Genomic DNA, 24210 nt, shown 5'->3' on the forward strand with positions numbered 1-24210 from the left:
CCATGGATATTTATTGAAGATCTTTCTGAGTCTCTCAGACCAACCCGTTACAAAAAGAATGACAAATGTTGTTTGTGGTTTCCATTCTTTCTTATACTCCAGCAGGTTCCCCTTTTTCTTTTTTATTCAAGTCCACCTGGGATAATCAATCTTTCTAGCTTATGTTTACATCAATGGCGTAAGTCAAACATGAGATACTTGTCAATTTATCTCAGTGGGGAGTTTTTTGGGGGGATCCATATATGCATGGGACAACATCTCCCAGACACAGATTGGAATAGATATTTTTTTGTTGATGTTGTTGTTTTTTCAGATGGAAGTTATTTTGGTATCTTTTGGTGAGGCCTCTTTAAACCACTAAAACGACTTGGATGGGTGGCAAAACCTTTGAAGAAAGAAGACTTTAAGTCGAGATACTACTGTATGACTCAACTTTAAGACAACATCACCCTGGATGAATGAGAACCTTCATTGTCTCTTAAAAGATTTTAAAAAATCTTTGTTTTTGAAAGGACTATCGTAATGGAAGTTTGTATCCTTTGTCTGTTGGTAGGGGATATTATGGTCCTTTTTTAAAGGTATTTATTGCTCTTCTTCCCTTGGTAGAGTGGTTTGGCACTGAACATAGCAGCTGACACCTTCATTCTCAGTCGATTCATCTCTGTTTTGTTGAGGTTATTTCTCTTTATGACAGATTCTGTCTCTGTAATGAACTCTACCACTGGAATTACTGGGTATCATGGCAAAACCTGAGGTGTTTGGACAGACCTTTCTTTTCCACTTTAGTGGAAAGCAACAACAACAAAATGCAGCTGAAATTGTGGCCAAATCATCCTGACAAAACTAGACAAGTTGAGTTCTGTTTGCAAAAGCCTTTTTGAACATTACCATTCAAAAATGGTGTATTTTCCCTTTTTTGACTTCCACCTTTTCCCCCATAGTGGTGTCTATGTATAATGATACTGCCACCCCCATGCTTCACAAAGAGGATTAGGATATTTCGTCAAACAAGACCAAAATCAATGAAGCCAAAGAGTTGAGTTTTGGTGTCAGTGGTTTCTGGAACATATTGCTGAAATTTCTTGCCCTCATGTTCTAATACAAACATTAAGGATATTTTTCATTGGTCCTGATGTGGAGTCTTTATCCTCATTTCAGCTTCTGCTTGCTCAGATCTTAAGGGGAGATAATGGGGCCCTCTTTCTAGTTAAGGCTTTACATAAAAACTTTGTGATCTGAGGTAAAAGGGAACATTTCTCTCCATGGCATGACGGTTGTATGCTTTCACAGTGTATTTGTGAGTTGCCACTTAAGCAGATGAATGTGAGACATTCAGACATTCGTACCCAAGGTTGGACCCATGGATAATTTCCTAGTTGTTATTTCTGTGTGTTTTGTATGTTCAACTTGTGTTTGAATGTCCCATTCACAGCTAATCAAATAAAACCGTTTTAGTTGGTAAGAAAATGAATCCTTGAACTTTTCCATTTGTATACCTCAACTCTCTGATGAGAAAGTTATTATTCACATGAGGTCACAAATATATCTCTCTAAATGAATTTGACAAATGAATTTACATTTTAAGCTGAATATAATCTACTATACCAGCGAATTGTTCTCCAAAAATATCTTTCCAAATTGTCTTAAAATATGACCTCCCTCAAACATTATAAAAATATTTCAATATTTGAAAGTTTGCAGTTTTTTTTTCTTTCCTGAAAATTGTCATGCAGTTGTCACGGTGAGACGTTTTTAGAAACTCTTTGGAAAATATTGTCGATTTGGTATTGACCATCTCAGCCGTCCCCGAGACAAACAACCTTCGGATTTAGGAGGGTGGGGGTGGAGCCAACCTCAGCCATCATTGAGTGAAAGGTGATTTTATCTGGACAGGCCTCAAGATTTTGACCATTTCTAATCAAAATAACACTTTTCTTAATAACTGAACACCTGATTAATGAGTAAAAAGACCTGTATAAGTTGTATGGATTTAAAAGAGAGCAAATGTAGAGAAATTGTGTCTCTGGCCCCTGCTGCAAATAAACCAGGCCACTGTTCACACACCAGTCCTGTGATCTGGATGCTCTGCTTGGGTTCAGCCTGTTCGGATGACCAGTGTCTGTCCTTGGCCTAGTTTTTTTTTTTTTGTCAGTCGCACCCTTAAAGCCAAAACACAGTATTCTTTAAGCAAAGAGGCACAGCAGGATGGAGCCTGCATATTTATGGGTGAGTGCATTTAAAGTTTTCTTTCTTTTTTAAAGGACTATCGTAATGGAAGTTTGTATACACCAGTGGAATTGCTCTCAGCCTTCCAGCTCGTCCACAGGGAGTGGTATTTCTCTTTGCTTCTTGTAGCATGATATATTTTTAACAGCATGTGCATGTGTAAGTATGTGTGCCTTTGTGTGAGTGTGGGTGTTGTGGATGTGAAAAAAAGAGGAAAAACCTTTGTTGGTTTAAGCTTTCTTCACATTTACATAATTACCATCTACAATGCAGTTTTCCTTAAACCGAGACTTGTTTGACTTACTGCTTGTTTTTTCTCACAATGTGCATGAGATGAGACTAAACTTTGAAAATGTGGGCTCTCTCAGATTGTGTCACTGGAGATGTGTAGCTGCTTGATGGCAAGACAGCAGAATTATGTAATCTTTTATGCAGGTCGGCCATATTAGTTGCAGATCCTGAGAAAACCAGTGTGACATAGAGCAGAATGTAGACTGGTGCTGCGTAAAAGCCCCCTATCTGCAGTTAAGTTCCTCCTCGCTGCCCCAAATAGAACATTTTTATTGAAAGCTGTCAGAGCTATACCCTATTATGTTACACACGAGTTACATAAACACCACCGCTTTTTAAAATTTATTTTAAAAGCATGTTCTCTTTCAATTTTGTGTCCGTTTTTTTTTTTGTTTTTAGTTATCTGATTTGCAAATCAGTCAGCCTCAACGAGAGCTGCCACATAGAAACGGTTAAATCTGAAGCACGGACATCTAGTCATCCCAGTAAATAATTATTTCTGACATTTGCAGAAGCTTAATAAGCATATTTTTCTAACCACTTACTTAAAATTTAAAAAGTAAGAAGCCTGAGAAATTCACAGTTAAACTGTTGTGTTCTTCATTCAGTTGGATTTTGTGAGAACAGCACACAAAACAATACAGTTTTATGTTTTCTGTTTCTTCTCGATAAAGATGGAAGGACTGAGTTGTTAGAAAAACAGTTTCTCTTTTGTGGTGTAAAAACTTGTTCATAACTTTCCTTTTTATTTTATTTTATAATTTTAGTTTGTATTTTTTACAAGAAGTAGATTCCGTCTGCATGTCGTCTCCAAATATTTCACTCGATGAAACACTAATTTGGATTTCTCATTCGATCTTAAAAATCACTTTAACTTCAAATCCTCATTTAAACATATTGTTTCTATTTACGTCTTACTGTTTGATCAATTAAGATGAATTTTATTAGTAGCTTTTCAAACCCTTAAATGTGGTATTAGAAATTATGACTCTTTTTCAAGGGAGGACAAGTATTTGAATTCATTGTGTTGTGTTTGTTTGTTTTTTCCTTTTTAAAACAAAAACCAAAAACGAAATGAATGAATAAAATCTGTCAATCCCCAATAGGAAATTTTGATTAAAAAAATAAGACAAATTGAAAAGGAGAAAGAAATGATGAGAGATAAATAACTGGAATTGATCAAAACAGAACAGATCCTGAGGGAATTGATGGGTAAAGCTCTATGCTCCAAATGCGTTTACTTTTTACAGCGATAAAGATACGTTAAAGTGCCATTTACCTATCATTTTAACACTTGATCTGCCTCTCTCAGCAAATAGTTAACTAATTATGACTTAACCTTAAATGTTTAAGACACACTCCAATAAAAATTACATTTTTGTTTTTTTTTAACATGTTCTAGTGGGATTTTTCTGATGATGAAAGAGAAATATAAAGATAATTAAAAAATAAAGAAAATTAATCTTAATTTCTGAGTATTTGTTGTGAATCAGGAGCAGATGGAAAAATGCAGTTTGAGAAAGCTTGTAGCTGTGACGTCAAAGCTACAAATGGCAAGCCACAAGCTCCCTGCTTCGCTCCATTCTGATGCATCCACCTGTAGGCAAATAGATCCATGTACGTCTTTATTTTCCTCATCCTTGCCGGTATCTGGCTGAAAACTGTGCGCCTGGATAGCTTTGATATTGCTAGAAGATGTTAGGTTGAGCTTGTAAGGGGCTGTAAGCTAGCAGGAGAGAGTGTTAACATGTAGATCACGTGTGTCAAACTCAAGGCCCGGGGGCCAAATGTGGCCCGCCGTGTCATTTTATGTGGCCCGGGAGCCACAAAATGTTCTTTAGTTGATTACAGATTATTTATGTGTAGCTGCTGTTGTAATTATTCAGTGTTTTCAGGTCTTATGTGTGTATGCAGACAAATTGTTGTCATCAAACCATCAGTTGGATGCAAGGCTGTGTGCAGCCTTTTTTTGTAACATGTTACATGTGTAATGCATGTTCTTTTTAGCTCAATTTTATGTTTTTTTCTTCTTATTTCACTTAGACAGTTTGATACGGAGCCCGTGTCCTGACATTAAGATATAAAATATATCTTGTTCCCACAGATTAATATCTCGTTCCCACAGGTTATTATGTCATTCGCACGAAATACTATTCCGTTCCCACAAGATACTATTGCGTTCCCTCAAAATACTATTCCGTTCCCTCGAAATGATTAACTCGTGCGAATGCAATAATTATGTCGTTCGAACGCAATAATTAATCCGTTCGAACGCAATAATTATTCACGTCATAAGTCATTCAGGCAGATATGCTCTCTGTACGCCGGCAAAACTAAGCCGCTTTCAGCGGTAACTTCCGTGTCTCTGTGACCCATATTAGTTCAAAAAAGGAACATGAAAAACAAAAATGATCACTTTATTACTGTCTCAATGAATATAAGAAAAATATCAAAAGATTTATGATAACTAGGCTGCTTTGTCAAACGATAGCTCCTGCTAGGCTACTACTAGCGCCGCCGCATAGCTCTTTGATGTATGCCGGCATTTCGGCTGGTCTGTTGTCAGACAGCTGATATTGTAGTTTAGGGTCGAATAGGAATAATATTCAGGACTTGTCTTTTATTAACTTTAGCAGTCAGTCGCTTTACATTCGAAGGCTATTAGGCTACATGCTAACTGACTAGCCGATCATATCCTGTTATTAATTTACGTCATAGATTTACAGCAGATACCTTCACATTTCTGTCTGTGTGTGTCTAATTACATTGCATTGAAGACACGCAGGATGTTTAGAGAACAGATTTATTTATTTCAAAAAGCACAAAAGCATCCATCGTATTCACGTTCATTCACATGGTGATGTACGCCCTCAGTCATCTTGCTGCAAAAGCCGCTTCCTGCCGCTACTTCCGTGTCTCTGTGAGCATTCAATAGGGGTAAAAATAAAAGCAAGAATGGTCGATCTGTTATTTTCACGATGAAAATCTGAAAAATATCATATTAAGCTGGCTGCTTTGCCTAAAGCACTTACCTTTAGCTCGTAGCATAACAACAATAGCACTACGTCACGTTTCCCAGCGTGCTTTGCTGCCAATCACTGGCCAATCACCGTGTCCCTGTGACCAAGGTCTAACAACAAGACCAATGATTTTGCAGCAAGATGACTGAGGGCGTACATCACCATGTGAATAAACGTGAATACGATGGATACTTTTGTGCTTTTTGAAATAAATAAATCTGTTCTCTAAACATCCTGCGTGTCTTCAATGCAATGTAATGAGACACACACAGACAGAAATTTGAAGGTATCTGCTGTAAATCTATGACGTAAATTAATAACAGGAAATGATCGGCTAGTCAGTTAGCATGTAGCCTAATAGCCTTCGAATGTAAATATACTGACTGCTAAAGTTAATAAAAGACAAGTCCTGAATATTATTATTCCTATTCGACCCTAAACTACAATATCAGCTGTCTGACAACAGACCAGCCAGTTGCCCAAATGCCGGCATACATGATCAGAGAGCTCTGCGGCGGAGCTAGTAGTAGCCTAGCAGGAGCTATCGTTTGACAAAGCAGCCTAGTTATCATAAATCTTTTGATATTTTTCTTATATTCATTGAGACGGTAATAAAGTGATCATTTTTGTTTTTCATGTTCCTTTTTTGAACGAATATGGGTCACAGAGACACGGAAGTTACCGCTGAAAGCGGCTTAGTTTTGCCGGCGTACAGAGAGCATATCCGCGTGAATGACTTATGACGTGAATAATTATTGCGTTCGAACGAGTTAATCCTTTCGAGGGAACGGAATAGTATTTTGAGGGAACTCAATAGTATCTTGTGGGAACGGAATAGTATCTTGTGGGAACGGAATAGTAATTCGTGCGAACGACATAATAACCTGTGGGAACAAGATATTTATCTGTGGGAACAAGATATATTTTTATATCTTAATGTCAGGACACGGGCTCCGTAGTTTGATCCTTCATTAATGGAGTTATGTGGGTTTTAATAAGCGGTCAAAACTTTAAAGGATTTATGCTAAAGTAACAAGCAAACATATGTTTTCTATGTAACCGTAATTGTCACTTTAAAAAGTTATAAAAAATAATTCGTTTTTTATCATTAAGGAGTAGTTACATTTATTTTTCATTACATTTAGTTACATGTATAAGTTATATTTGAGGACAGCCACTATACTGATGTGGCCCTCGGTGAAAATGAGTTTGACACCCCTGATATAGATGATGGAATGTGGGGGCGGGCTTACTCCATGGCAAAAGTCCTGCCCACAACTCAAAGGGAGAACTACTGCCGCTCTGCAGAAACCAAGTCCTAGAAAATGACACAGGTTTTTAGATTTTGGCTAAATGTGGCATAATTATAGTTAAAAGTTTACTGGGAACGCTTTTACAATAGATGAAAAGATGATCGTAGTGATACATTATGAACTTGAAAGAGGCTTTAAAAACCTAGTAGAAACAGTTAAAAGCCACGTGGCAAAATTAAGGATAATTTATCATAATTAGCTGGCATTGGTCTTATTCAGATCATCTTCTGAGAAAGGGCTTCAGAATGAGCTACAACCCAAGAGTCTTAACCAACATGTATTTTAAAGAAGGAACTGCCATCTTTTCTTTGATGCAGGTGAAAACACACCTGTGAGCAACAGTGGCGACCTGCGGATACCAGTGTCACAGCATGGCAGTGTAGGTTTCGATCAAAGCCTCCACGCTTCACTCTTGGGAATGAATGTGTGCTCATCATTTAGAATTGCTTTATTGCTGCACCATTGCACCTTCAATGGTGGGAGCTGGAAAGTGTGGCGGAGGGGAGCGAGGGGCGGGCTTGTACAGTTTTGGAGCAGACAATATGGAGACGCTAAAATGCACAGCCCCCCTCACCACAACTCTAAGTGGTACAATCCGGTCTTAAAGGCAGAGTGTACAAGGGAAAAAATATATTTTTAAATAATTTGAATCAAATAATTGTCACTCTCAAATCAAAACAATTCTGGTTGTTATAATTTTAAGGAAGAGTTCCATATTTTTCAAATGTATTTTTATTTTGCCACTTTTTAAATCTGATTCTATTACTAATCTCTGTCCTTTGTTACAGAAAATTCATAGATTGAATGAAAAACTCAAATATTAATGAAGCTGAATGATGTGAATTCTTTTCCAGGTTAGTAAGGCTGACCATATGACAGCAACAAGCCTCCTTATTGCTATGGCAACAACTGCACCAGTGCTCAGGCATCAGCTGCAGAGTGTTTCAACAAGCAGAAAAGCCTGGATGTGCTTTAATTGTCATTATTACACATTAACTCCATCATGGATCTGGTCTCCTTGAGATGTTCTCGCTGTGCTTCTTGTCTTTTTTCCCTGATGCATATGTAATTCACACTCTCCTCCTCAACACATTTTCTTTCGGTCTAATTCCTTCTGTCTTCACATGCACTCACCCACTCTCTTTCTCCTCTCCTCCTCTCTCCCCTCCCTCAGTTTCTCCTCTTCATCCTCTGCTCTTTCGATGTTTTATTCTCTGTCTCTTTTCCCTCTTTCCATAACGTGATCCCCTGTGTTTTTTATGTTAATCCCACCACCTCTGCTTTCCATCTCCATCCTCCCATTCCTTTTCTTTTCCACATTCACCCCACATTTTTTCTCCCCCTCCCTCCCATCATTCCTCTTTCGCCGTGGAAAATGGAATCAGATCCACTCTCACCTTCCCATCTCTTCCTCTCACGCTAAATCCCGAGACCACCCTCCTCTCCTTTCCTCACTCTTTTTCTTTGCTAACTCTCTCTGTTTCCCTGTGGCCCTCCCCCTCCCTTTTCATGTTTCCCCCTCCCTCCATCCTCTCTTTCCCTCGCTGGTTCAGTTAGTCAAAGAAGAGATTCACGGAAGCGGAGAAAAGGGGGGAAAGGCAGGACGAGAGTGAGAGTGCAGGAGTGGGGCAGGCTGGGGAGAGGGGAGTGGGGTCTCAGCCCTCTATTGTGGGGGGTTGGGGGGGTTGAGATACACCCCAATATTTTGTTCTAAGTACCATGGACTGCCTGTGCATTGTGACTACAAAGGTAAGCCAATCTGTTGTTCATTACACAAGCTCTGCATGCTTGTGTTTGTGCATTTTTTGTGTGAGGTGCCACAACTGTATGTGAGAGCATAGAAGAAGGAAGCTCTCTTGTCATCTCTAAATTATTAACATGGTTATTCTTTGCTGTGGGAAACAAATAAAAAAAAACCTCGGGATTTGAGTTTTGTTTGAGGAATTTGAGAAGATTCGGAGGATGAGCGGCGCAAAAACTGAGAGACTCTTTGATACCTTCCTCTCTACATGACCCTGTCTCCCACTCTCTCAGCATCTCCTACTCTGTCATGCTTTGTGAGTGTACAAACAGGGGCTGACTGACCTGCGTGGATGTAGTAAGAGCAGGAGTGAGGAGGCGCCTGGGTTGCCTGTGGAGGGCTTTGTGTCAAGCTGGGGCTGCAGAATATGCCAGCGAGGGACTATGAGGGGGCACTCTGCATGCTAACACATCCCCATGTTTCCCAATGCCCTCTCCCAACCTCATAGGCTAGTTACCTGCTGCACACATCTGCCTCCATCAGGCAGGAAATGAGCAATGTGTTATATCACACACTTGTGCTCAGAGACAGCAGTCGCCACTCTGCTCCCATGAAGCCAGCCTCTGAATTGAAATTGGCTAATAAAGAGAAAATGATCCCGCCTCGGTGTGTGACACAGGCCGTACTCTGGGGTCAGACTGTTCAGAAAGCAACAAGGCGTTAGTCAAGCACTTGGCGTTCTAGACCATCAAATCTCCTGTGGAACAGACTTACTTACTGAAGAACCAGAGAAGCAGGTGAAAAGCGGGTTCCACCATCAGTTTCCTAGTTGCTGCAAGTGGTGACTAAAAGTGATGACACACACCAAAAAAAGAGTATGACGGCAAAAATAAAAAGATTGATCAGTATGAATTTAAAGCTCAGACGTAAGTGCAGCTAGTGCCTTTAGATGTATTACGTAAATTTGTGCTTAACTGTGGCACATTCATTTGCTTATAAAGCCCTCTGTTTCCGTGGCAACAAAGATTATTGGACGGTTAAAGATAGATAAGTAGGTGCAGGCAACACAAGGTGAAAGACACAATGAAAAGGTTTTCATTAGGGTGCACTGAATGCCCTTAAGGTGCTCGACAACACCCCGCTCTCGTATATTTAATAAAATAGACTATGAGGATAAAAAAGAAAAGAAAATGCACAGCTGGTAACATTGTTTTACCAAACTTGTTTCAGAATGAAAGGGAGAGAAAATAGAGAAGATCGGAATTTTGCCAAGATCTTGTGAGGCAGATGGTTGGTTTGTAATGTGGAGCGTTTAGAACAACACAAATAGAGTTCAGGAATGCAACCAGTGATTAGCAAATTGACCCGGACAACTATTGGTGTCATTTTTGTGCACCTCTGCTGTGATCGTTTTGCTGTCAATCATGTCTGCAGGTGCAGAGACGAGTTAAGGTGGGAAAGGTATTAAATATGGGCTATTTTATTAAAAGTGACTTATTAAAGTTTAATGGAAGTTGGCTGCATTGCAGGTGAAATGTGTGCCTTGCTATCATGTAGCAGATGATGGGTGAGCAGCTTCCTGACTGAGCTGTTCGCTGACACCCACGTACTGGAGAACAGGTTATGTGAACAATGTTGCCTCCCTGTGCAGGCTTGTGCATAAACTTCTACTGTGTGGGTGAAGGCATGGTGAGGCAGTGAGTGACAAATGAATTAAAGCGTTATTATGCTAAGAGCGTATTTAGGTAAAACGTAGAGTCGCACAATAGAAAATTTCCAGCTGAATTTTGAGGCTTAAATGGCACCCCCACTGAGCCTCTGTGTGGAGTGTTTCAGTGTGACGTCCGTTTGAATTTTTCAGTTAGTTCTCACCGAAGGACTTTACTAAAAATGAGATTGTGTTTGGTTCATGCCTTTCATGTTGCCCTGTCAGCATGTTTTTGGAATCTCATTTTTTAATCAACATAAACTCTGAAAAGCCTTCAACAAGCACAAACCGGCTCCTGTGGAGTTACTCCTGAGTGGTAGACTGGACTTTCCTCCAGCTTATGTAATTTTCCTCTCCTTCCTACACTAATTTCTCAGAGTAAATAAATAAATTACAATATATGATCCCTATGAATCACAGAGAAGTAGTTTTTACATCATCATTTTGAACTGGAATGATAAGGCTTGAGCATAAGGAAACATCACAGGATTTATTTTTGGTTGTGAGCTTGAAGAAACATTTGATTTCCCTCCACATATGGCACTGAGTCAGCATCTATCTATCTATCTATCTATCTATCTATCTATCTATCTATCTATCTATCTATCTATCTATCTATCTATCTATCTATCTATCTATCTATCTATCTATCTATCTATCTATCTATCTATCTATCTATCTATCTATCTATCTATCTATCTATCTATCTATCTATCTATCTATCTATCTATCTATCTATCTATCTATCTATCTATCTATCTATCTATCTATCTATCTATCTATCTATCTAAGTCATCTGTTCCTTTGTTGGTCACTTTTTTCCCCATTGTCATTGTTCTCCCACTCCTCTGCTCTCACATTTTCTTTTCCCACCACTCTTTCTATTTCTTTTTTTTGGTCTCTGACAGTAATCCTTCAGTCTTTCTCGGTTTTTGCTCTTCCTCCTTCTTATTTTGCTTTCTCTCCCCTCTTCACAAATTGTATCTAACCATCAACCTTCTTCTTCATCACTTTTGAGGCTGCTGCTGTTAGTGCTGCTTCAAATGAATAATACATTTGACAAGATGTAGTCAAAGTCAGGACCCTGTACACACGTTACCGGCTTCATGTATGGCTCCACGAAGGAACACGAACATTCACCTCATATGGAATATTTATTGTTTTAGGTAGAATGGATAAATTACAGCTATTTATATCATCTGTGAGTTTTAGGAAGCAATTTCCATCTTGGTGTGACTCCCTAAGGTTGAGGAAGGCTAAACCCCGTCTCTCAACGTCTCGGGTTCACCTCTGCATCAGAGTGGGAGTTAGAGTTCAGTTTACTTTGTATCTGGATTAGTGATCCAGTGGTGAGCTCAAACGATCTCCACTCAAGGGCATTCATGTCCATCAAGCTTTGTATGCAGGCAGAAGGAACTCTGATCCTGCCAAAATACTCCCAGGGCACAATGTGAGAAGCAGGCTTTTTGTACATCCGGTGCAAGTATGACACGCCTCAACATGAGCGGCTGCCTGCTTGCCCGGGGCAACCGAAAGGAAGCGTTACAAGTGTAAAGTCGCATTATCACTTAGATAAATAGAAACAGTTTCATGGTTGCTTTGTTTTGGCTCTTTTGTTCACCACAGTCAGTACATTCTTGGCGTAACGACGTATTTACCATTTCATGAACACAAGCAAAAATCCTGAGTAAAACCATCTGGTGGGTTGAGGAAAAAGTGTGAAATTATTTGACTCCCCCCCCCCCCCCCCACAGCTTTAATTCTGATTCACTTTGAGGGATACTAACTCTCAGAGTAATATAAGGGACTTTAGTCATTGAGTGTGAAGAACCAAAATGTAAGTGCTCCAATTGGAGTTCTTGGTTCTTCATTCAAGCTGAAACTGGACTCAAGTGAAAGATTCCAGCCAGTTATAAAAGGCGAAGAGAACAAACATGAAAACAAAGTATGGGAACTCCAATTAAGACTTTTCTACATGTCCCTTCATGAGTTGTCACCACAAATCAGCTTTCACTAATTCACACAGGTGGTCTGGCAGAGATTTTTACCCAGATGCCCTTCCTGACACAACTGGGTATTTTATCCGGGCTGGGGAACTCCAAACAAGACTTAGTACTCTTAAGTTTATCTATGTAACGTTTATCTATTATGCTCTTTTAATAGATTCTAAGGGAGTAAGATTAGTGACATTTCTGAAAGTCCCACTCCAATTATCTTTTGATCTATTTTCAAAATGTTCCCAGGAATTAGATTTTTAACTTTGATTTTTAGCCAAAATCAAATTGCCTGTGCCGTTTTCTAGGACTTAGTTTTAGCAGTAGTTCTTTAGAAATTTGCCTCTGAGTTGTGGGCGGGACTGTTAGTATGGAGTAAGCCTGGCTCCGCTTCCCATCATCCCTTTGATTACACTCTCTTCCGCCAGCTTACAGCCCCTAACAATCCCAACCTAACATTTGTGGTGCAGCAAAAACAGCCAGCAATATTGGAGCGAAAAAGCCGTTCAAATTTGATCCAGATGCCAGCTCAGACGAGGAAATCAAAGACGTACATGGATGTGTTTGTGGATTTAAAGTGGATTCATCAGAATGGAGCGGCTCGTGGTCTGTCAATTGTAGTTTGTGTAACAACTACAGGCTTTTTCCAATGCCATTTTTGTCTGCTCTTGATTCACAATGATTTCAATAAGGAAATACTTATTAAAATTTAGAAATGAAATTTTTAGCTTAATTTTCTTTATCTATGTCCTCCATTATTAGCAAAAATAATACAATAACATGTTAAAAACACAAAAAATAACAGTAGTAATAGTAGGTCTTTAAAGCTTTAATGAACACACCATTGCTCTTTTCTTATTGCTCTGACTGCTCAGTCTGACTGCGAGGATGTGGCCTCTAGGTTACTGTAAGGTGTCAAACTGTCATTTCAAGCACAGGTAATACTGCTGTCAGGTTGAGTCAGGAAGGGCATTTATATTTAAACTCTGTCGAATAAGACTAAACACTAGAGGAGAAATACGTTATCTAAAAGAAAAAGTAAAATAAATAAATAAATAGTTACCTTTACTCAAATCTCTTCAAAAGTTAGACACCAAAGGACTCAAAGAGATCACTTCTGTGATCCTGGGATGAAGTGATCACCTGTTAGGGGTTTGCAGTCTTCATATATAAAGGGTAAATCCCACATTTAAACAGAGAGAAGGGCACAAATGGATGGATGAGTAGATAATTATCTCAGAATCTGTGAATAATAGAAGAATAGTAAGTTATGCTTTTTTTACTCTATTACATCAGACCACAAGATAACATCCTGCTGTGAATTCAGATCCAGCAGTTTATATGGAGGTTGATCTTTACCTTCCTAACTGTACTTTACATGACCTGTGGAATATCTTCTTGATCATAGCTTGTGTTAATGACCATTTATTAAATAAACTTTGATTGTTATAACAGATTATAAAACTGTACATTGTTGTGAATGTAAAAACACAGTTTACACTCTCTAAAGCAGGTCATGAGCAATATTGCTGTTATTTGTAAGGCTGAGATAACAATGCATTTGTCAGAAATATGGATCAGAATGAAATACCAAATAGGTTTATTGATTCATCCCACCAAATACTACAGAGGTCGTTTTGTTTTTGTTTGTCAAATAGACAAGATGTAAAGTCTTTGTTTCAACTGCACTTACGGGTGGATTCAATCTGTCTACAGGCAAACCTGTATGGTGGCGCACATGAAAAACCAAAGTCGTAGACCCCTACAGTATGTTACAAAAATGTTCTTGCACACCTTTTTCCACTGTGCGTGCTGCAGGTGACAGGTCATGGCGAAAATCTATACGTCAAGGGTAAAAAAAAGGGAAAAGCAGGTGAGACACAGGCGTGTCGTACAGATTTTCAATTTTTTTCACCCTAATGGCTCAGTCACATGCACCTGTTTGGGAGTTGACTAGTATGGGTGCTGTGAGTTTTTCTGTCATCTAGGCAAATTCAAGCCCTGATGTCAGCCCACTGAAGTCAAATCAAATTTGAAAACACATAAGGCTGCACCCTCATTTCAATAAAATCACACTGTAGAAATATTAAAAAACAAAAAGAAAAATTGGTTACACTTCCATAACTTATTAAAAAACATAGACTGAGAAAAAATTTGAGAGGCAAACCCTGCAGTCTGTGCACAAAAAGACAGTCCTGAAGTCAGAATGCAGTCCTGCATACAAAAAACTTAAAGCAAGAGGGAATACAGCATTGCATGAGAACAAGCCTGGATGAGATTTTGACTTAACAGTTTTTACATACAATCCTGAAAAGTGGTACATATTTGTTAAAAAAAAACGAGCGCTATTGCACACTTTAAAAGCAAAATTGGATGGATTAGCATAATCACATTTACAGAAAAAAATTCAAATAAATGACTCTCTTAGACGTTGGTTAATATCCAAACTATTTTTAGCAACAAAGGTATCAACATATACTTTTAATATTATCTGTTCATCTATTAAGTTGTATGCAAAAAAAAAATGCAATTTTTGCAAGACTGCTTGCAGTTAGTCTAGATTAAAGCATGTTATGATTTATGTTTCTGTCCAGACTCCAGAGAAAAAGCACAAAGTCAACTTCTTGTTATGGTGGAAGCTAGCTGTGGCTGACGCTAATAGTGTGCTGCCTGAAATGGTGCAGGATCCTCTGCAAATTTATGTTTCCAAAATGTTTACAAGAGACAAAGTACACAGAGATCAATGAACAATGTTTTTCCTGAAGGTCAGCAGAACTGAAGAAATTTAAAACTGAGCCCATAATTAACACAGAGTTTTTAGGTTGATCTGAACAGGATGTCATTAAAACAATCTTTCTGTTTTTATTTTCATAAATAGAAGAGTGGATTTATTATAATTTGCTCATGTTTGTCTTTGTTTTAACATGTTAGCAACTGTTGCTGTACTTCAGGGTCACTTACGTTGTGCGGCCCATTGAAAGAATTTTTTTGGTTTCCATGAGAACTTTTATTTTTCCAGAATAGTATCAGTTGGTGGTACACTTTTTTTGTGATAATGGAATCCCAATTCTTTTGATTCTTAACTGTTGCGCCTTGAAACGTTTTCTTCTTCACTCAGTTTCTTCATATTTAAATGGCTGATTTATTCTTTTTATTCTCAGCAACATTCCGAAAAATGAAGCTAAGAATATTGCAGTATTTTTCTTTCATCTTAACATGTTCATAAAAACTCTCCCAAATTCATACTTTTTTCATTATTTTGATGTATAAAACTTAAAGTAATACATTACAACTACACCTATGATAATAATAGAAACTTGAACTTCCAAAGCTATCAGGTTACAAATTTAATTAAACTTAGGATCTTTAACAAAAATTTGAAGGCGTTCCCTCAGACACGTCCTCGGAGAAATCCCTGAGCTTCATGGAGTTCCCTCCAGAAATGTATTCAGCTTTCTGGGACAGTCTAGAGACCTTCAGTTTTTAAAGATATAGGCCAAATCAATTTACTTTCAGTTTAGAAAAGCAAAGATCTATCTAGAGGCCCCTGTTTCTAAAACAATGATAAGCATTAGGCTTTTATGACTGAATTTTCCGCACTGATGAGCTCAGTGGCCTTGTGTTAGAACGTCTGCCCCTGGGACTTAATGTTTGAGAGTTCAAATCCACGACCAAGGCCTCTGAAAAATGGCTCCCTATGTCTCCCTGCTTGACACTCAGCATTAAGAGGCTGGACTGGGGGCTTTAACCACCACCAAATGGTCCCCAAGTGCAGCTGCATCTGCAGCTCACCACCTCCCTAGGAAATGCAGACATATGGGACAGCTAATGGGACTTTAACTTTTGATTACTTCCTGCTGTTTTATAACTGGATGCAATTGGTCAGCAAACCTTTTCTCTCAGCTATGTTTTCATAAAGATAATTAATGTAGGAGATACTAACCCAAAAGCAATGGTGTTGATAGGATTGAATCATCCAACCTTAAGCTTAATGTAGGTGGAGGTTACTGACTGAAGCCGTCTTAATGTGTCTGTCGTTCCATTCTGTGCACATTAGGGACATGCAGCCTTTCAAACCTGATATTTGATATAATTTGAAGTTTTTGATGGCCTTGCTCAAAGGCACCACACTGCTGGGCATCTGCTCCACTCAGGTGTTAATCCTGCCAGTCCTTATGACTTTAACAGAACCCTTCAGCTGGAGGTGCGTGTCTTCAACTGACCTCACGAAAAACATGCACTATCGTCTCTACTTACTGTACCCCAGGTAAAGTTCAAAATATTACACATCATTATTTTGCCTCTTTGGAGATGATTGTCTTTACTGTTCAGCAATGGTCAAATCTAAAGAAATTTAAGAACATTAAAAACAGTGTTTGAAGTTTTATCATAGAGTTTCCTCATAATCCAATTCACCACATAGATTTAGACAGTATGATCAAACATTTACAGACCAAACATTCATTTGCATTACAAAATAAAGCTTGAGGAATTAATATTGATACTGATTTGACTACTCTTGTTAACAAAAAAACACTTAAATAATATTGTGAGCGCTCACTGCATTTTGACACTTTTAAAGTTAAAATTGGGACAGGAACAGGACTGTACATAAAATCGGGGAAAGAAATAATGCAAAGAATAGCTGTACATCTGTTGAAGGAGTGAATTTTTTGGGAAAAAAAATGCTAATAATAATAATAAAAATTATTTTGCTCATCTCTAAACACTTCTAGTTAATTGTGACATTAACTTTGTGTCCATCCATTTTCCAAACTCTCCTAATCAAAGTGGGGGTCACTGTGATGCTGGAACCTTCTACATTTTAAGAAATACTTTTTACTGTTTATTTATTAATACGAAAGAAACAAAATCTTTTTATTTGCTCATTAAGCTTTGCTTCACTTCACACCTTTTTAGGCTCTGTTTTCTGTGAAATGCTTTTGTTTATTTTGTATCTTAGGTGTGAACAAATTCTGGTGCCTGATATAAACTGAAACCAATAGTAAGCGTTAAATTTAAGAAGTCCCACTGAAAACTTCACAGTGTCTGAAAACCTGATCAAAGCCATTTAAAGATCTGACCTCAAACTGTATGAGTTCCCTCCTTTTACCCTAATAAAAGGCAACTTTACCAACATTGGTATTTAAGTAACCCCCGCCAACAATATGTTAAAAGATATTTAACCAAACTCCAAATTGTTTTAGGATGATAATGAATGATCAAATATAGGAGAGTTCTTAGGAAAATGAGTAATGATTTATTTGTTATACAGAAAGATGTGCTTGAACAAATATGTTCATACATATTTGGCGGTCAAGCTCTGGGCCAATGCATGCGTGGGATAAACATATAAAGAGACCCCAGATGTTGATGAAGGTGATTGAAGGCCAGACGATAACAAAGCATCATCCTTGGTGGAGAACCGGATGGAGGAGTGATGGCGAGATAAAACATACATCAGTTTAAGGGAGCAAATATCCTTTTAATTGGTGGGCAATGCAGCGATTGCTTGAAAATGAAGGCATTAAGATGAGTGGCGTGTAGAGGGAAGCAACAGCAGTCAAAGTTTGTGAAGGTGAGGTAGATCTTCCTCATTGAAATCCCACCAAAGCTTCACTTGTGTTTATTACAATTTTCCATTAATATGTATGTGATTTAATTATAGGCTATGTAACCATTATTTGTTCAAAATACACAAAGAAATACGGATCTGCCTTGTAGCAACAACATCAAATTAAATCAAATAAAATTTTATTTGCAGAGAACTTTTCTGACAAAAGTAGCTTAAAGGGCTTCACATAAAACATTTTACGAATTTTAACACCAAAAAGCCAGACTAAATAGAAAAAATATAATACCCATCCACTCACCCACCCCCACCCCACTCACGCACAACATGGTAAAACATAAAATGAGACACTGATAAGATGCAATGTATTGGGGACCTGTGCACGTCACTGCCCCCCACCCCCCATACACACACCCTCATGTTTACACAGGATCAAAGCAAGGAGCCAGATCCAGGAGATCCTAGATGACTTTAATTTAAAGTCTCCTATGTTCCATTCATGTTCATTTTGATTTTTTTCTACCCCCATGCGAAACAGAAATTCCTTTAAAACTCACCATACTGTATGTGAGCCTACGACCTCCAAGAGGATGGAAACAGCTGCCTTTGCTCACTTAAAGAACCATCAATCAGTGCAGTTGTCATGCGTACATGGTATGGGCTCTGGTAGTAGATGAATCTCTCTCCCATCTCCCTCTGTTAAGAAGGAGCTATAAACATTGAGACTCATCATTTTCAATGACTGCTGGGTGTTTCAATTATTATTAGAGCGGTCCCATACAGATAAATAAGTACAAATTGATCTAATATCTCAAAATCCTTGATTGAACTTCTTAAAAAACTTCTTCAACAAATAGATTCCTTTATTTCATTTTATATTTTTCCTTTTTTTTTACTGAAGAATAAAAAAGGAAACGTTTTTACTTCAAGAACCTGACTTCTGTCAAAGACTTGATAGTTTAAAAACAAAAAACAAAGATGACAACAAATATTTCATAAAGGATTAATTAAATATGAATAAGTGGTAATATTGGTGCACTCATAGTTAGAAGTTGCATCTGTATATTTTTCTTAGGAAAAAGTTGCAGTTGTAGTTAATCATAGGCTCCAAAAACAACCTTGTTTTTGTCTTAAAGTCCTTCACCGGCTCAAAGTTGTTTTTTTCATAGTTTTTCTAAATATAAAACTGTTGAGTTAAGGATCATATGTATATCAAGTGGCATTTGCTCAAATAGCACACAAAGTCTGTTTGGGTGGATTAGTATTTCACAATCACAGCTCAGCGACTCGTTATTTTTTCCTATCAGCTCCCATTGCTTATTGTAATAGTCATTATGGATGCTGGACATTGTGTTAATTTCTCAAAAACAAAAGAGCGTTGGAAAGGCTTAAAGTCTGATGTCATGAATGGAAAGTGCTGACGTTTAAAACTGGTGCATGAAAAAAAAAAAACTGCAGCTTTCAGGGGATCATGCAGGTGCGTTTAAGTATATTTCATTTTCCCTCTATAGATTTCTGTGTTATTTTTTCATTTCTAGATGATTTTGCTTGTGTGTTCTGCTAAATAAATCTAGAAAATTACTGGGTTGAACCATGATTTTATTTCTTAACATATATTACATGCATATTGCACCACTCACCCAGGCATTCAGCCACTTTTCTTGAAGAAAAGCGCTCCACTTATATGATTACAAAGATTTCACACAGACTGCAGAACATCCGGCTCCTGCAGAGGTGGCTGTGCGTTCTGAGTATGGTTGTGCTTTACTCAAGTGGGAAAGCAGGTAAACTCATCAGGTTTAATTAACTGGAGGTAGGCGGCTGCTGCAGGGAACCATCTTTTTCTTTTTTTTACTGAAGGCTGAACTTAATTAACTTATTGCTGAGCCTGTATCAAAAATAAAAGATAAGAATTTTTATTACTGAAGCAATGTTCAGTTAAAAAATAAAGGACAAATTATTGAATTGTGCTGATCTTTAAACACGCACGCTTCTAAGTTTGAATTTCTTAGACTTTTACAGTCAAGACTGGAGTGGGTGTACTTCGCATTTAAGATATATATTGTTTCAGCTCCTTTACACTGCCAGCAGGCGCCTCAGCTGGTGAGAAAGCTCTTAGATGCTTCTTTTTTTAAAATACAGTCTGTGCTACAGTTTTTGTCTTTCCAGTGGAAGGTTTTCTTATTTGAGAAGCTTTCAAACTTATTCTTTCTTTAGATTAAATTAAAAGAAAAATTAAATCGAGGATAGATTAGGATTTATTTATTCGTGAAATTTGTCGTATTTACTCTTTTTTGCTACAGTACCAATCATTTAGCTGCCAGACATGAGGCAGTCTCATGAACAGCCTAGCAGTTATTCTAAAAGTAAAAATGAAGTTGTTCTGGATAATTCTTCTTAAAAAGCAGGCCCTGCTGAGAGGGCTGAGGATTTTGGCTGTCAGTATCATTGTCTGTTGCAAAGCTGGGCATATGACAGGTGACAGATCAGATCCATCACGGGTCATTTGGGCCTGAGACTTTGTCCTCTCACATTCAGCTAGAAGGCTCAGGGCAAAATACAAGCCTGCAGTGGTGGCTGACAGCTACTCTGCCTAGAATGGAAAAGAAGCACAGCAGACTGTTGAGGTACCGATGATGCCTTGAATTTGTCCAGATAAGAAGTTAAGGCCAATTGGGGGGGACGCCAGATCAAGTGATGGTTCACTATTGTGGTTTTGTAGCCATATAAAATTTCTTTCATTTTTTAAAGCTAAGATGGCTAGCTTTGTGTTGTGAATTGAATGTACAATGTGTTTCAGGCATAGACACAAAGAGTGAAAACTGTGTAACAACAAGTGTAGCACAGCTGATTTGGTGGATTTGAATTGCTCTCCGATTACCTTTGCAAATGGGATCAGATTTTCATTGAGAGTGTGGTATTTTTTTTCTGCACACAATGACACCTAGTGGCAACAGTTTAAACTGCAGTGCAGGAGCGGATGGGAACCCAGCTGCTGGTGTTTGTCTCTGCTCACAGTTTTAATGCTTCAGTGTTAGATTGTGCTGCATTAGCACAAGCCTGAGATTGCATACCCGCTCTGTGGTCGTGAGAGGAACATCTTTGTTGTGTTTTCTAATTAGGAATACATGCATCTGAAGTACTGGGCATGTGCTATCAGAGGTTTCAGGGTTTTATAAGGAATTTAGGTCAGCACTTTTATTGTTCTCATTGGTAAAGAGGCAAAAGAAAATCACTCAAAACATTTTCAGGGGGTTTGCTTTAGTATTTTTGAATAATGTGTACCTTAAGAACAGATTTCAGCTTTCAAACTTTACCCACCCCTCCCTCTGTCATCATATTAGTGATGAGTGACATCACACGAGCAAACGACACCATGAGAAGACACGAGAACAAAGATTTGCTCTTACAAGCACACACATTTTGTGTGACTTGTTTGTCCCTGGCTTTGTATCTTCATGTTCCTCTTATAGGTGATGTCAGTTGCCTAGCAACCGAGCAATCAGGGCCCGATTGTTGCCATGACAACATGGCAGGGGTATCATCATGGAGAGAATAGAGATGAAAGGAAGAAGGGAGGCAGAGAGGAGAGGAAAAGAGAGATGGAGAGATTCCTGCCATTGAAGGATGTTGATAATGTGAAGCCCACAGAGTGCAGGTAGGAGGATGACCTCTGTGTAGGTAGCTGCAGCGACGGCTTACGGACCCAGATAATAGAAAATTAGTGTTTAGTCTTATGTGGCCAGATCCACGGGCCACTCAGCGTTTGACACTGTTCTGACAGGCTTCATTCCCGATGAAAATGGCACGATGTGCTCCAGCTGTCATTAGTTACTGACATTTAGGCTGATACACAAGCCACAGCTCAGCGTGTCACTGAGGGCTTTAGGCCTAACTTCTGCAGGTGCCACGACCCATCCATCACCTGACAGCGGTCCACAGTAAAGAGTCCCATAGGGTAAAGTTCCACTTCTTTCACTAAATTTGACCCACATGTTAATAATATTCAACAGAAAGACACATCTTTGTTTATCTATGGTATTTGCTGTGCTGTTTCAGACACTAAAAAAAAAGAAACAAAAGATTCAAATGTGATTCCCTTTCTTTCCCAGGAGGACACGTAGGTTGTCTGTTCATGTTTTCCCAAGCTGGAGTCATTTAAAGACTGGAACTTCTATTAAAGTATTACTTATCAGCTTGGTGAATGATTTCCAATATGTCATCAGCAAAGCCAATTCTGCTTATCATGTTGTTCAATCCTGCTTTTAACAGTTTGGACATTCACTATTAAATCCCAATGATGTCATTCAAACGAAGGTGAATCAATGCAATACCAAATATTTTTTCCTAAAATAAAAACACTTGGAAAGACCAACAAACGTATAAAATCTTTTTCTCATGTCATTAACCCGTCAAAGTGCTTTAAACCGAGGTAGCACTTTCACCCAGTAATACATTCATTCAAACTGCATTAACTGGTCCATATAGATTTTTATACCATCCTTTATCATGCTTTTATTCTTACTCATACACATTTACACTTTCACGGATAAACCAGAGGTGATGCATCGTTTACACTGACATATGGTCTTGTGGACTGTCCAGGCATCATGCCGCCAACGGTTTGATAAAAACAGTGCTGTACCTGATCAACTACAGCTACTTCATTGGTGAGCATAACAATAATCAAAAACCTGTGATGGAATTTTTTTATTTTTATTTTTATATTTAATCTGTTGCCAATTCGTCATCACACAGCTGAAAGGCCTCTCATGTTTTCTCTGTTCTTATTGTAGATGTTCCTTCATTTAAATGAATCCATAGATCTTGTAATTGGTCTTTTTTTAGCCCCTGCACATCAATAGTACATTTAGAATCCTTGTACCAGTGCATGACTGCCGCTCTGTACATGTTTTAACTTTCTCAGCTAGCTCTTTATTAGCAGTTGTTCTGATTTTCTGATTTCTCAATTTTGAATCCAAATTGGATTTTTGGATTTTCATCAAAGTAGTACTTTTTTAATCTTAGTCATGCGCTTTAACGACCAGCTAAACTATAGTTAGTCCCAAAGCCTTTTTATATGATGCTTCAAACTAAGTTAGGATTGGATTGGATTTTTTGCAAAGCTGAGTATTTATGCAAAGATTTTTTTTGATTATGATGGAAATGTATAAGGAGAATTAGGCTTAAAATTGCATTTCTGAATCTTTCTTTATTCAAATCGGGATGAATCAGGAGCAGACAAAAACCTGCTGCTGGAAAAAGCTTGTAGTTGTGATGTAGAAGCTACAATCGGTGGGGTGCGAACTCGCTGCTCTGCTCCAGTTCTGATGTATCTGCTTGTAGACAACTAGATCCGTGTACATCTTTGTTTTTCTCATCTGAGGTGGCACCTGGCTCAAAACTGTACGGCTGGACAGATGCAATACTGCTTGGTATTTTTGTTACACAGCTACTGTTAGGTTGGGTGTGCGAGGGGTTGTAAGCTAGTGGGAGATGACAGGAAGTGGGGAAGGGGTTGCTCTGCACAACTCAGGTGAATTTCTAACGGACTTTCTGCTGCTCTGCAGAAACTATGTCTTGGAAAATGACAAAGTTCTTTTTTTTTTACCTTGGCTGAACTGCATAATCATATTTAAAAGACCAATGGGAATACTTTAAAAATAGATCAAAAGATGATTGGAGTGGGTCTTTACGTCTAAAGGAGTTTTGAAATTAAGTTCATGCCACACAGTTAAAAAAAAAGCCTGTTTTGCAACTGCATTTAAAGCTATTCTGTTCTTCAGTTTCTGTGTATCTTGAATGTCAATAAAGTTCTTTCAGACCCCCCCCCACGAAGTGAAAGTAAAAAAATATTTTTGCAAATACCTTCATACTAGCATTTTACCCACCTTGCATGTTCAGTACTAGCTTGAATTGTCAAGATCATGGAACTCCTGTTCATATTTAAGTATTTGATTTTCAGTTTTTAATCATTCTAAAGTCTATTAAATGTCTCTGCTTAGAACAAAAGTGACAATTCTGGGATCCACAGAGTGAACAATGAATTTGTTTTTGTCATATTCACTGACAAGTTCTTGATTTCTTGGCAGTTCACACTTTCTGTTTGTTCAGGATGGATTTAAACATGAAGGACATCATGTAGGCGGTTCTGTGATGGCTTGGGGATCTAAATTGTGAAAATCCCGTGGTCCTTTAATAACTATGCATGGCAGGATAACTAACAATGCTGTCATAGTCCATATGTTTAGTTTTGAACAAGTTTTTCTCAGTAATCTGTGGTTCTGACCGTTTGTTTAAAAAATTGGGGTCTTTAGTTCTTTGTTTATTGGTGACGTTCATTTC

At 38.2% G+C, this 24210-nt stretch overlaps 1 protein-coding gene across 2 annotated transcripts in view; it reads left to right on the plus strand.

The window, feature by feature from the left end:
• Nucleotides 1–7990: 7990 nt before the first annotated feature.
• The window catches only part of LOC101159214 (disks large homolog 4), an 89703-nt gene continuing 73483 nt past the window's right edge, over nt 7991–24210 (plus strand). Inside the window, exon 1 of one of the 2 annotated variants that reach the window (XM_023962372.1) lies at nt 7991–8599. In XM_023962372.1, coding sequence (XP_023818140.1) covers nt 8570–8599 — 30 coding nt within the window. In that variant the 5' untranslated portion in view covers nt 7991–8569. The remainder of the gene's footprint in view (nt 8600–24210) is intronic. The other variant, XM_023962371.1, reaches the window with a different exon arrangement.

This window comes from Oryzias latipes, chromosome 14, assembly GCF_002234675.1.
Source record: "Oryzias latipes chromosome 14, ASM223467v1".
Taxonomy (NCBI): domain Eukaryota; kingdom Metazoa; phylum Chordata; class Actinopteri; order Beloniformes; family Adrianichthyidae; genus Oryzias; species Oryzias latipes.